General features: G+C 44.3%; 1 protein-coding gene across 1 annotated transcript; it reads left to right on the forward strand.

Annotated features, from left to right (window-relative positions):
* Nucleotides 1-253: 253 nt before the first annotated feature.
* On the forward strand, nt 254-12,017 carry RAD21L1 (RAD21-like 1 (S. pombe)). The gene is made up of 13 exons (XM_010020712.1): nt 254-397; nt 1,839-1,968; nt 3,325-3,424; nt 4,456-4,562; nt 4,927-5,109; nt 5,751-5,852; nt 6,478-6,591; nt 7,160-7,389; nt 8,784-8,886; nt 9,624-9,763; nt 10,441-10,530; nt 11,201-11,278; nt 11,829-12,017. The coding sequence occupies exons 1-13, from the start codon at nt 254-256 to the stop codon at nt 12,015-12,017; spliced, it is 1,710 nt and encodes a 569-aa protein (XP_010019014.1).
* The last annotated feature ends 2,024 nt before the right edge of the window (nt 12,018-14,041 follow it).

Here is a 14,041-nt window from a genome sequence, read left to right on the forward strand (position 1 = left end):
AGTTCCCCCTTGTCCCTTCAGGGTGCAGCCAAATCCCCCCCATCCCCTCAGGATCCCACCGAATTCCCCCTTGTCCTGACACATCTCCCCCCGCCCCTCACATCCCACCACATCCCACTGTCCCCTCAGCACCGCGCTGAGGTGTCCCACATCCCTCAGGTCCTGCTAAATCCCTGCCATCCCCTCCGTGCCCCACTAAATCCCTTCTCTGGCTGGAAGGGGGAGCGCAGGGGCTGCCCCTCAGCCCGGCGCCATGTTCTACCTGAACTTGCTGGTGCCCAAGCGCGGGCCGCTGGCCAGGATCTGGCTCGCAGCGCACTGGGAGAAGAAGCTCACCAAGGCTCATATATTTGAGTGCAACCTGGAGGCTACCATTGAGAAGATCATCTCGCCGAAGGTAGGCTGTTCAACGGGGAAGGTGGCCTCTGGGAAGCTGTGGGGCAGAGGGGTCCGTCTTCCATAGGGAACAGGAGCTGCTATGGGGGAGACTTGCGTTGGGATGAACTTCTATTTCAAAACCAGTGTGAGGGAAGCTCTCGTGGTTTTACTCAGTTCTCTCTTGGATAAAACACCGTTAAATGGCAGTTATATAAATATTTAAGTTGCTATTATACCTCTGGAGAAATGTGGCGTACATTTAGGTGCAGTGTAAGCAAATGTTGCTGCAGTACATTCAAACGTGTTTCACCACACACGGATGCAGCTCCAGGGACTGCTCCGAGGGCACCATGGCTGAGAGATCATGGTAAGTGGGTCTGCGCCATTCCTCAGGCAACACAAGCCCATCGGTGCAGTGTGGTAACACTGGTCTTCCTTCAGAGACCCCCTTGTTCTGCAGAACTTGGGAACGTTGGTATTTGTGCCTCAAAAAGATGGAGAAGTCAGTTGGTGGCTAATATCAAGGGACTGATAAAGCAGCGATGAAGTGGTACACAGGCTGTTTGAGGGGAATGCATTTGCTGGTCTTATAATAACTAACTTTTGACATCTCGTAACCACTTTCAGTGGACTTCTTCCAGGTCCCCCATTATAAGCGGATAAATACATAATTAAGCATATGTGGTGCTTATGGGAGGCTCTGTGAACAGTCCTGGAGGCTGAAGTCCTCTGTGCATCCCAGACAAGGTATGACTCAAGCAAGCAGATGCAGGTAGCCGAGTACCTGTGACTCAGTCCTTGGCCTCTCCGTTGCAACTGCATCCAAGGGAACAGTGAGGAATGCTTTGCACTGTCACCAATCGATGGCTCAGGAGAGCCAAAGCTTTCAGCTGGTGCAAGCAGATTTTTGTTGTCATATTTTTCTCCATGAAAATACCTGCTTGATACTCGGTAGCCTGAATTCCACTCTCTTGCAACGGCTACTATTAATTGAGTGCTGTTAAAATGATATTATTTGGAAGTGTTTTCCAAGAGGTAGTAGGTGAATATCCCCTACTTTCCCTCACATCAGCACGACCACCCTGAGCGTGCTTGGTGCAGGAAGACTTTGCATAAATAAGGGCATAGGTATGGTTTCTGCTCAGTTAAATAACCCAAGTGTCAAACACTGGTTTATACTTGCTGTTTCAGGGTGTGTTACACTGTTTGGCACTTAGTTGAGATGAGAGAGCTTCAGTTCAGGCCTTGCACTCCAGCATGGCAATGTTTAGCAACAGAAACAACTAGAAGTTTCTAGGCTCTGTTCATGATCCTTCACATAAGCACAAAGCCCTGGTGAATGTCACAGAGCTCCATATTGGTGTATGATACTGGAACTCTGCCACTGCTGTGCAGTAATTCCATTTTAATGTTTTTGCCCAAAATCCTAACTCTTGGACAACCTTTTTACATCATCACAGTTTACAATAGCTCTGCGAACCTCTGGACACTTACTCCTTGGAGTAGTGCGGATTTACCACAGGAAAGCCAAGTACCTCATGGCAGACTGCAGTGAAGCTCTGACAAAAATGAAGACAGCCTTTCGCCCGGGTATGTACAGAGCTCTGCATCTTTCCATCCGTGTCCTTCAGAAGGTAATTTGGGATATTGCTGTTAAATACACATTATTGATCCCAAACATACCAAGTGGCACACTGCTGATGTTTAGTTTAATACCAGCTCAGGTCTTTGACTCCTTCAAAAGAAGCTGTATCTTAAGTGAGTGGTCTTATGAGGAGAAGCTTGAGTTCAGCCTCCATTGCTAGATAATTGATTTCAATTTCTGATGACACCACCAGCATTCTAACAGGGTGTTAGTGCCAGACCTGAGAGTGTGCTTTGAGCTCCAGCCATGAAGCCAGTGAGATGGGAGCAGAGATGCTTGGATCCTTTTCCAACAGGCTGGATGTTTGTCATTCTTAGGCAGCAAACAGGGAGGCACTGTTGTCTAATAAAAGGCTAAGAACAGGACACCCGTGTCCATTGTCAGCCCTAATGTGCTTCGTGACCTGGTCTGTTTGCAGAGCAGTAAATGCCTACTCTACATTATTCTCCAGGACATGCTTAAGGAATTGTTTAGGTTGGAAAAGACCTTTAAGATCATAGAGTCCAACCGTTAACCCAGCACTGCCAAGGTCATCACTAAACCATGTCACTAAGCACCACATCTACATGTCTTTTAAATACCTCCAGGGTTGGTGACTCCACCACTGCCCTGGGCAGCCTGTTCCAGTGCTTGACAACCCTTTTGGTGAAGCTTTTCTCCCCCCCCCCAATATCCAGTCTCAATCTCCCCTGCTGCAGCTTGAGGCTGTTTCCTCTTGTCCTATTGCTAGTTACTGTCCAGGGATGCTGTCATTCTCCATCAGAAATAGTCAGAAGTGATTTGACTTACCAACTAACCCTGTTCTGAGCAAAAGATTGCATTAGATGACCTTTGGAAATCCCTTCTCACCTGAATTGTTCCTAGATCCTCTGATTACTGAGTATTTGCACTCTCACTTCGTAATTATTTGATGTTGAGGAGCAGTTATGCAGGCACTGGAGAGGGAAAGAAAACACAATAATTCATCTGAAGTGGTGTGGAAGGCTCCAGGCTAAATGTCAACTGTGAGAATCTTCCAGGGACTTCAAGTAGCTGTTCATAAACTCCATATATTTACAGTACCTCACGTCCTGTAGCAGCAGAGGCTGCTGTATCTGGAAAAAATATGGTGTCAAAAGTATATATAAAGGAAGGATTGAAATTCCACTTTGGAGTCCTGTTGACACAGGGTTTAAGCTTTGCCCTTCTGTTATTAGAACAGCAGCAATCCTTCCTGACAGGTTTATAGGCCCATCACACGTATGTGGGAGAGCACTACTTTTATTTTACTGATACTTACTTTGTGCTGTTGTCCCTTCTAGGCTTTGTTGACCTTCCCAAGCAGAGCTATGAGGCTACTTACCAGTCCATTACACTACCTGAAGAGTTTCATGAATTTGAAACACCACTACCTGATGTAAAGTAAATGCTTCCCTCAGTTTTATTCAGTATTTTCAGATATCCTCATGTTATCCAATCAAGACTCAGATGGAATTGTTTGGATTTGATACCTGGATTCTCCTGAATGCTGAGTCAGCTTTGTGAGACTGCAGTCACAGGAGTTGTGCTTTTGTTGAGCTCCTCAAAGTCTGTTTAATCAACAGACCTTTACAATGAAATAATGCATGAACTTAGAGTTCAGGGTTTCAGACTGCCAGAGTGAAGCCTGCAAACCACTTTCTGACCTCAAGAGAAGACAATGTAAATCCTGTTGTAAGAGCAAGGGAGCTCTAGTGAGTAACCTCACTGTGTTGTACTGCTCCCTTGTGTAACTGCATTTAATTTTTGGCTCTTTGCTGCTGGTGTATTTTATCAGCAGCAGTCAGCTTGGCCCCTGATGAAAAGCCAGCATATTTCATTGGCTTTTCTGACACAAATCAGCATTGATGTAGAAACACTGATAGAAAGCAGGAGGTCAAGACATGTTGCAATAGCTCTAATGCCCCCAAAGGTCTGGGATAAGAGATTCCCACTGTGGCTTTCTCTGTACCTCGTCATGAATACAGTTTGATGGGGTCTGTTTAGGATTTCCCAGGTACCTCCTGTCACGGCCAGTGCAGGGTCAGTCCCCACTCTATGATGTACACTGGAGACTGCACAGAGCTCTGGCCAGCCCAGGTGGTGGCCTCCTGCTTGCTTGGAGGTACCACTGTTAATAAACACACAGCACCTGGTTTCCAAATGCTTATTTTTAGCTTTTAGAGGAAATTCAAAGCAGTGAATTTCCTCCATAAAACTGTAACTGGCTCGATTGCAAATAGCCTTGGGGAAAAAATGTTCTCTCCTTGAGGATCAGCCAGGGTGCTGCCAATGCCATGGAAAACAAGCTGTCTTTGAGGGTTTATGATAAAACATCAGATTGATGTCTGTTTAGAAGCAAGTTTTCACATTCCAGCTAGATGCTCAGTGGGTCTCAGTTCACCTTTTACCCTGTGTGATGTTTTTTCCATCAGTGCCATTGATGTTGCTGAACACTTTACCTTGAACCAGAGCAGAGCTGAGGACATCACACTTGCAGAGGATTATGAGAGCAATTTACTTCTCTGTGATAGAAACTTTGGTGAGAGAAGTTGAAAAATTAGGAATATTCCATAAGGAAAAGTATCTTATGCAAAATTTTGTACAGTCTGAGTCCTTTCCACATGTGAAAAGCTGTTATTAAAAGGGCATTTGTGCTGATTCCTCTGTCATACTGTTTTATGCTTAAATTTTTGTGTTAGGACTCCATCTAAGTAATGTAATGTGGAGAATCAAACCCAACACTCTGCTTTTTACTGAATTAGCTACAATTTGTTGTTTATTCCGTTTGAGGCATTGGGGTATCTTATAATCTTTTAAAAATGATTTGAACCATTAGGAAATGGATAAATACGTGTTTCAAAGATTCCTGCAGATGAAGCATGGGATATTCTGTTTTTATCCAGATGATGAACCAGAAGCCCTGAGGAAACAGAGCTTCTTTGATGGCAGCATCTTAACCAGCAGCAACAGTCTTGTCGTGGATCACTCTGTGAGTGTGAATGGGGACAAGTCTGCCCTGTGTGAGGAGACCTTCTGTTTTGAGCATGACTGCTTTGGAGATGAGGAGGATGCTGTAGATATGATAGGTAGGTTTGCCACAGACAAACAGGATCAGTTTCTTTCCAAATATTTTTATTCTGGCAGGGAAACAAAGGGGACAGAGTGAAAGCAATTGCTTTCAAACATGAATTCTGTCTTTGTCTTGTTGGCTTCATGCTTATTTTGTTTTCTACTTAGCATTAAATCTGTGACATATGACTGACATGACAATCTATGCCAGACATTGCCAAATAAAAACGTTTTAAAGGTTATATTTCAGTTTTATTAGAATTAAAGGCATTCCAGTTATACTTAATGTATAACTATTTAGTTCATATTTTCGAAGGTGAAACACTGCAGCATTTTTATCCTTATTGTAAGAGCAAAGGCAGCAAAGGAGCTTCTACATCTTTATGGCTTAGATTAGCTACATAAACCTTTCTAGATTTATACCTTTTAAACAATATCAATATAATACTTTTCAGAGCAAAGGTGGAAACTCAAAATGAAGTGTAACCCTCTCCTCTTTGCACTGCTGAAGGCAGCCATTCCATTGCAGCCATGCATGGGAGCTAAGCAGGTTTTGTTTGCCGAGGATTAACCTTGAATAAGTCACATTAAGTTGTATCAGGCTATTTCTTGGCTACTAAGGCTTCGAATGATTAAAACTATGTGTCTTGTGTTTAAGAAATCCTGTTGAGGGATGAGCACACAGGCCTGGATCAAGACATTCTTGCTATGGAGGAAGAATTCCCTTTGACCCAAGATCCACTAGAGAACAGCGCAGCCAGTGAGTCTGCAGCGCCCGCCCTGCTGCCCTCCCACCAACCCCCTGTTCCTGCACTAGTGCCTCAAGTTACTCACACTCAGCTTTTGACCACGTCTCATCCCTTTAGCCTTAGTTCATTTATTTTGCTTTTATTTCCCCCTAATATGCTTCATCCTCCACTTTAGGTATAATTCAATTACACCTGGGGATCCCAGGTCTGTAACTTGACATTGCTTAGAAACGCTTTTGTATGACATCCTGGTGGACACGCTGTTGGTCCACCTGCTGCCTACACAGCAGGAGATCACTTCTGGAGGTGAAAGGAAACTGAGTAAGGGTTTGCTGTAACTTTGAATTTCACCTATGAGTATTTCTGGCTTCATATGTCAACAAGTGACACTTCAGTAAGATCATAAGGTTGTTTGTCTTCTTTTGGTTTGATATCAGTGAAATTAATTTCTGAAAAGCTGTCGATATATTAAATCCTTACACCCCCACACACTGTTACTTTAAAACTGTGAGATTACAGACACAATCCTAGTTTTCTAATCCTGATCTTTTTTGTCTGATAGCATTCTGTGTTGTGTGATTCAACAAGAGGGAATAATTTCTCAAACTTTGGGTCATTTTCTGGGTTTTCTTACAGTTGAGTCCTGCTGTGCAGACACCACCAGTAAGGAAGTTGGTCACCTAGTGCCTGAAACAACACTTGTGTTGAAAGAAGATGATGGATTTGTCCTTGATCCAATTGATGCTGCAGGTCAGCACATCACCAGTTTCTTGCTGAATGTTTGCATCAACAAATGCATGTTGACACTATTATTTAGAATTCTGGAATTTTCCAGCCTGTCAAAACAACATTCAGGAAGTTATGCCCATATAACCAATCTCTGCCTTTCTTTCCTGTTTACTACATATATCTTAATCCAGCTGCTAAAGGATTAAACTGACATATTCATCAGGAGGTAATGAAACCTGCTGAGGACATCAGCAGTTCTTGGAATAATTAACTTCCTGGTGGATTAGAGATAGCTTATTCAGTCCTGGTGGCATATCACGTGTCCTCATTAGATTCTCATGTTCCTGGTTCTTTAGTGCAATAGTCATATGTCTTCTGTCATTAAACATGTGTGAAGTTCCTGTACAGGAATACAAAGATTATATGAACTGCATGAAAACCTTTGGAGAAGTGGCCCATGTGTTTGTACTTTGGTTTTCAGGTCTGTGTGGTGCTTTGGGAGGTCAGCAGCCTGTGTGTTTGAGTCCAGTGCCTGTTTTGTGTTTAAGCGTTCTGTCAATAGACATTATTTAGACTTTATTTTTTTCAGCTGTCACCCAGAGGAAAAAGAACAAAAGAAAGAGGAAGTTGTTTGTGGATGTAGACAAAGAACTCACCTGCAAGGCCATGTACAACCAACTGAACAACTGCACAGACATCATGGCCACCTTAGACCTTGCACCCCCAACCAAAAAGACAATGCTGTGGAAGAAATCTGGAGGTGTGGATAAACTCCTGTCCCACACGACACAGCTGCTGCTTCCTGCTAAGCTGCAAATGGTACAGACCGAGTCCTTGCAGGGTTTTGTATCACTGGCTAGGTTAGGAGCTCACTGTGAGAGGTTTTTCAGGCTCGGGTTTCTGTGAACTCCTTCCCAGGTGCATGACATCCTATTTTTCAGTAGTGTTGGGTGGGATACCTGATGGTTATTTGCACACTCTCACAACTAACTGCTCCCTCAGGAAGCCCATCTGTAGAGCTTTTGGCTTTCATCTCCAGCTCTCCACCACCAAGTGAAAGAGGACAAAGAAACACGAGAGCTGACATTTCATTTAATTTCATTTCATAGAGTCATAGAATCACAGAATGGTTTGGGTTGGAAAGGACCGTAAAGATAATTTTAAGGCACTCTTAAAGTGCCTAAAGTCTTCCAGATCTGCCCATTTCTGCTGGAACTCCCCAGATTTCCCCCCAGGATATCACAGAGCATCAACACAAGGATCTCTGGTACAGCAAACGTGGCAGTTTCACATGTTGGATTGTACACTAACAACTTCCTGTCAAGTTTTTCTCTACTTTCTCCTTTGGTTTACTATTTCTGTTCTGTTTCTGCTCTTTAGTCAACATGAGACCACAACTTTCGCTTACATTTACTTTAAAGGTACATGAAGCATAAACATTATAATATTGTTAGTGGCTTTGGAGAGACTTTAAGCCAGATATTGCTTTATGCTTTCCCACTTGGAGAATAAGCTTCCAGCTGGAGAGCACTCAAGGATATGCCTTTCAGAGGCCCAGGAGGTCTCTGGTCCCTGGGAGCATGGGCTGGGCCACCCTTCCTGTGGACCTTACTGCTCTTTTTGCTCAAGACAGATATAATCATCTATCAAAGCCTTTCCTGTCCCTGTGTAGTATCTGACAGATTGTTCAAAGAAGCTGGTAGTACGTTTACAGCTGGTGATAAGATAAAGAGCAAAAGGTGATAAGGAGAGCTCCAGTGTAAGCCATGTGCAGCAGCCTTACCTTGACTGCAGTTTCCGGGGCTGTGTAGCTTGGTGAGGGTGGGCAGCAGGGGCTCCAGGCCAGCACTGCTGGTTTACAGCAGCACACCTTCACCACTCAGAGTCCAGGGACAGAACTACAGCTCATTCTCCCAAGGATGAATGTTATTCACACACACAGAGCTGCAGATGTTTCTTTCTTTCATCCTTCTTTACTGACTGGCTTCAAGGAAAACCGATCCAAGTTGTTCCTAAGATGCTTCTCCACGGATTTCACTGCAATGTTGAAGCTGCAGAAAGCTATCATTAAAAAATAAATAAAGAATCCAGATTTTTAGAATGACCTAATTCAAATACCTACATTCTGGGTTGCAGTAACTGATCCACAGCTCAGATTGATATCTTTGTGTTGGTTCCTGCAAACAATGTGATGTGTATATATCTGTTTGCAGTTCTTTGCAACATGCTTCAAAAGTCATGGATTTAAGATGAGAAGAAATGAAATACAGAAGGAGTCTGAAATGGAGGAAACAAGGAAAGAGCAAGAGCCCACAGGTAATGCTTTAATTCTGTTGTTGCAGAATTAGCTGCTGGAAAATATTTTCTGGTTTAAGAGAATGGGCAGTGTTGCACAAAGAAAAGGCCAAACCACTTAAATGTTAAGGAAATTGTCTGTTTATTATTTATTTTTTTAAAGGCTTTTTGTTTTTACAAGTACTTTGTTGTTCTCTTGTTCCTTAGTTCAGAAATTAAATTCAAGTCTTTTTCTTCCTTATGGCATAAGGAGGTATTTTTGGGTTCATCTTTGCTTCTGTAATTGTCTACCAAACAGCAGATTTGTTTTAAAGCAAAACAAAAGCTTCCCACTTCTTCTGAGTTTAACCAAACCACTCTCCAGATTCCAAATTCATGTCAATAACTTGTATTTGTGTCTTGAAGGTTGTGTTTGGGTTGATACTAAGCAAGAGGAAATGCCCCATTTTAGATGTGCTGAGGTGATGTATCTACTTTCACACCTTTGCTCTGCTAGAAATACAATCTGTCTGCCTCAGTTCATCAGCAGAACCACCTCCTGCAGTGCCTAAAGGTCAACTTCTAGGAAAGGGGAAAACTCTCTTGGCAGGTTCTTCTTCTATGGTCTGATTGGGAATGATATTTATTCAGTATTTATTCCTTTCATCTCTTGCTCTCAAACATTGCTGAGGAGGGTGTGACTGTCGGGTTTCAATGTCTTTTTAAGGACAGACACTGCCAGGAATTGCCTCTTAAACCTTGTTTTTTCATTAATACAGAGATGCTGATAGTAGAAGAGCCAAGTTTCCTGCAGGAGTCAGCTCATTCAGACACTGAGAGAAAAATTAGACATGATTCGGTTATGTTGCCATCAGAGAATAACAGAAATGAAACTGATGATCAGTGTGGTGAAACTATAGTGAGCAGTTTCCCTAAGTTTTAGAGATCTAAATGTATTTCTTGGTTTCATTTTGTGCCAGGGTTCCATTTAAAGCACGTTAAGAAGTTCCTACTACCTGTTTGAAGAGATGCTGGAGGCAGCTGATAGTTTATTTAGAGGCATTAAAGTTTATTTATAAGCACTTTGGTAGACACAATGAATGAATGATTAATTAAAATGTCTATTAATCAGTATAGATTACAGTCAGATCACTAATTACACATGAAAGCTAAATGTGAAATACAGCTTCTGTACTGCAGAGATCAATCTAATCATCTTTACAAAGGATAAAACTTACCTCTTGTGTCTCATACTGAGGAAATAAGCAATAACGAGCATCTATTTCTGCTGTCTTTACTCAGGCTGAGGTACAAGGGCATTCCTTAGGGAATATGAGGCTCGTTAAAGTTGGAAAAGCATGACAAAATTGTATCTAACAGTAGCAGAACATGTAGAGTCTGTGCCCAAAGCAAGCCTGTAGGAGCAGATAAGCTGTAGGATAAAGACTACAGCAAAGTCCTTTCCTAGGTGAGATGTGGTAGAAATAGGGAGTATTCCACTATTTTGTAAAACATTCTTGGAGCAGAATTATGTCATTGGGATTTACACTGTACCCATGAGCTGTATCTCCTGTTGATCACTGTCTGTTCTGGCAGCAGGGTGCAATGGTTTTGTCTGAGAGCTCCTCATTGATGACCAACATCCTGGGCCAAGAAGCTGAAAATCCACAAGCTGAGCTAACAAACGTATGTGTGCTCCAGGCTGACTGCTCTGGCCTGTGCAGACTCTGTTCTTTCTCAGATAGATTAAAAAAGCAGTGATGGCATCATGAACTTGTTTGGCTGCACTAACATCACCTTTAGTATGGATTTTGCCAGTCAAAAACTTTATAGTTTGATCACCAGGGATCTGTGCATTCCAAAGTTACAGCCTGTGAGGGAAACAGCTCCTTGTTTAGGGATTGTGCTGCTTGTGAACAGACTGGTTCTGCACTCATGGGCTGTGAGGATACTTGGACACACTGAAACAAGGGCAGTTTCCTGTCGCCTTCAGAGGTTAAACTCAAAATCTAAACCCAGATTTTTGAACAGCCTTTTTGGGCCCTGACCAGCACAAATGGTGTCATAACCCAGGCACGCAGAGCAGTATCTTCTTGTGGAGCTGCCTTCTTAGGGCTCACCAGGACCACTTCCCCAGTGCTACTGTGGTGTTGTACCTGGGCTGTGTAGTGAAAGAACACAGTTAGCATTCGTTTCTGTTCCACAAAGCCTTGTGTGACCACAGAGGTGTCAGAGGTCCCAGATATCTGGTGTATGGCCACCAAAATACCCAGTTCCAGCCAGAATTTTCAGTTAGAACTCTCATGCTTGTTATCATACACGTGCCACCTAACCTTCTGTTCTACTTCCTCTCAAGGAGCTCATGAGGAACAGGAAAGACAGTGAAGAAATAAGGTGGAACGAAAGAACTCTCCAGTTCTTAAAAACCTTACAGGTACCAGTGACGGGTTTTGTAATTAGGTGCCAAACCCAGGTATGATTTCATTTGGACCCTGTCAGAAAATCTCCTCCTTATGGAATCATGGAATCACGGGATAGTTTGTGTTAGAAGGGACTTTAAAAGCTCATCCAGTTCCAACCCCCTGCCATGGGCAGGGACACCTTCCACTACAGCAGGTTGCTCCAAGCCCCTGTGTCCAACCAGGCCTTGAACACTTGATCGCATTATTGCCGCTGATTTCTTGGGTATTTATTTGGGAAAACAGGATTCTGAGTGCCTCACATGGTCCAACAGAAGTGCCAGAAAATCTCCTTATGGGATCACAGGGTGGTTTGGGTTGGAAGGGATCTTTTTATAAATGTAGTTATTGAACCCCAAGAAATAACAGCCCTTAATTAGCTGTGACGGAACCTGCCTGTGACAGAGCTGGTACCAGCACCCAGAGAGCAGGCAGTGATCAGTTCTGTTGGTTCAGATGATGAAAACCATTTCGGATGTGCTTCACCTGAAAAGCCAACTTGACTGTCCTGCTTCCCTCCTGCAGCACCTGAAGAGATCCGGGGTGAGCTCCTTCAGTTTCTGGGAGCTCAGTCGGAAAAACACCCGGAAAGAGGCTGCAGCCAAGTTTTACATCCTGCTGGTGCTGAAGAAGCAGGCGGTTGTGAGGCTCAGGCAGAGTGCTCCCTTTGCCGACATCACAGCCACCGCCGGCCCCATGTTCGACGCTCACTGACCTCGGGTCAGAGCCAGATAAGCCACCAAAAACCAACCTGATTGTTGATTCTCCAGCAAATAGATTTTTGGGGAAAAATGATTTAATATCTTGTTAAACCATGGAGCCACTACCGCGTAACAGGCTTGTGCCATGTGCCACACATGGTTACCAATGTGTTCCCTTGCTTATTTTTAATATGTGTGGTTTGATGATGAGCAGTTCCTTATTCTGTTAATAAAATATCACTAAAATACAGCGGGGAGGGATTTACATTGTGGGGGATTTTAGGAAAGTCCTTAAAAACCTTTCTGGGAGACCAGATTTGAACTAACACACATGTTAATCCTCACACCACCGGTTAAGAGACACCTGCTGAGCTCTCTGTATCCAAAATTCATCTATTTGAAATGACTCCTTCCAAAGCATGGCCAGTGTTTGATATTTTAAGTGAGGCAGTGCCTCCAGCATTGCTTCCACATGTTCAGGCAGGGGGAGGTTACACAGCCTCTGGAAGAGTTGCATAAGCATCAGGACAAAACCCTCTTCCCTGCAAATCCTCCAATTTCACGTTCCATGGAGCACATTTGCTTTAGGATGAACCCTTTTATTTATGTGTAGCCCTATTTAAAAATGGCTGTTGAAGGAAATATTCTAGTTCTTTGCATTTTTATCTAATTTAGGATGAGTTTTAACACTTGCACTGTCATGTGGTGGTGTTTTCCAGGCGCACTGAACCCGCACGGGTGGCTGTGGGTACATTCCCTCCCTCTTACCATGAAATCAATAAACCCCAGAACACAACGTTTCCTGTGCTCCTTGGTGTTTGTTCTGAAGGCTCAAACTCTGGGTTCTCCTTCTCAGAGTCAGTGTTTGGGGGGATTTTCTTACAATTTGGAAGGATGGAGATGTTGGTGTCCTGGTGTATTTGTGAAGACCCTGTCGGTGGGGCTGTTCCACCTGGATTCTTACTTCTATTTGATAAAATAAGCAATAAGAAGCCTTTGCTCACCATGGGGTTACCTCTTTGGTTTTTAAGGATGGAAAAGTGACCCTGTTTGGTAAAACCCTTCCCATTTTCTGCAAAACACATGGCATTTTCCTTTTCTGATGGGAATGGGAACGCTGCTTTCCAAGAGTACCAGGCCAAGACTGCACTGAAGGGTGGTGTGTTCCCCTCTCGTCTTTGGGACCAGTTTTATTTGGGAATCGGGTACCAACCTGGGCTCAGGAAAGGGTTTGGTTCCCCAAATTCAATGCTTGGCAAACCCTTGGCAGAAGGAGGAGTGAAAACCTCTCCTCCATTCCCCTGCAGCAGACCTGATCCCTGCCAGTGTGGTGAGCCCCTTTGACAGAGCGCTGCAGCCTGGGGAGGGAAGGAGAAATCATGTTATTCTCCCCCCAAAGCCATCCGAAATGACTCTGCATCTCCCACCAGCGCTGCTGCCACGTGGTAAGAGCAGCTCTGGTGGCAGCAGAGGTGATAACACATTATTTTCCTTTCAGGGAGAGCAGCTCTGCACTGGATTCACCAGGAAAGAGGGAAACAAAAGGAGGCTGGAGGCGGGCAGGAATAGATGAGAGGCAGCAGACGTGTACGTCGAAACGAGTCGGTGTGTCGGCATAAATGAGGTACAAACCTTGCAGGAAATAGGCTGGGAACAGACTGTGGGTGTTCCCAGAACAGGTTTGTCAGAACTTGGGAATAACGGTGGGGGAGTGATGGAGCCTGCGAGGGCTGGGGGAGTGCAGGGCCCTGGCCACGGATCTAGCTCAGAGCCATGGCCTCGGCTCCAGCCCCAGACATGGAGCAGGTTCTGCTCTGACCCCACCAGAGTGTGAGTCACTTCCCTCTGCAAGTGTGTACATAGGGCATTAGGGACATGCGTGTAACACGGGCACACATACATGTGCACATCACTGCTCTCTCAGGCTGCAGCTGCCCTTGGGTCCTGAGCCACGGTCACCAGGGCAGAGATGGAGCCAAAGCAGGTCTGGACCAGTGCAGTGATCGTCCCCTTGCACTGGGCACTGGTGAGGCTGCA

The sequence above is a fragment of the Nestor notabilis genome, unplaced genomic scaffold (assembly GCF_000696875.1).
Source record: "Nestor notabilis isolate BGI_N333 unplaced genomic scaffold, ASM69687v1 scaffold31608, whole genome shotgun sequence".
NCBI classification, from domain to species: domain Eukaryota; kingdom Metazoa; phylum Chordata; class Aves; order Psittaciformes; family Psittacidae; genus Nestor; species Nestor notabilis.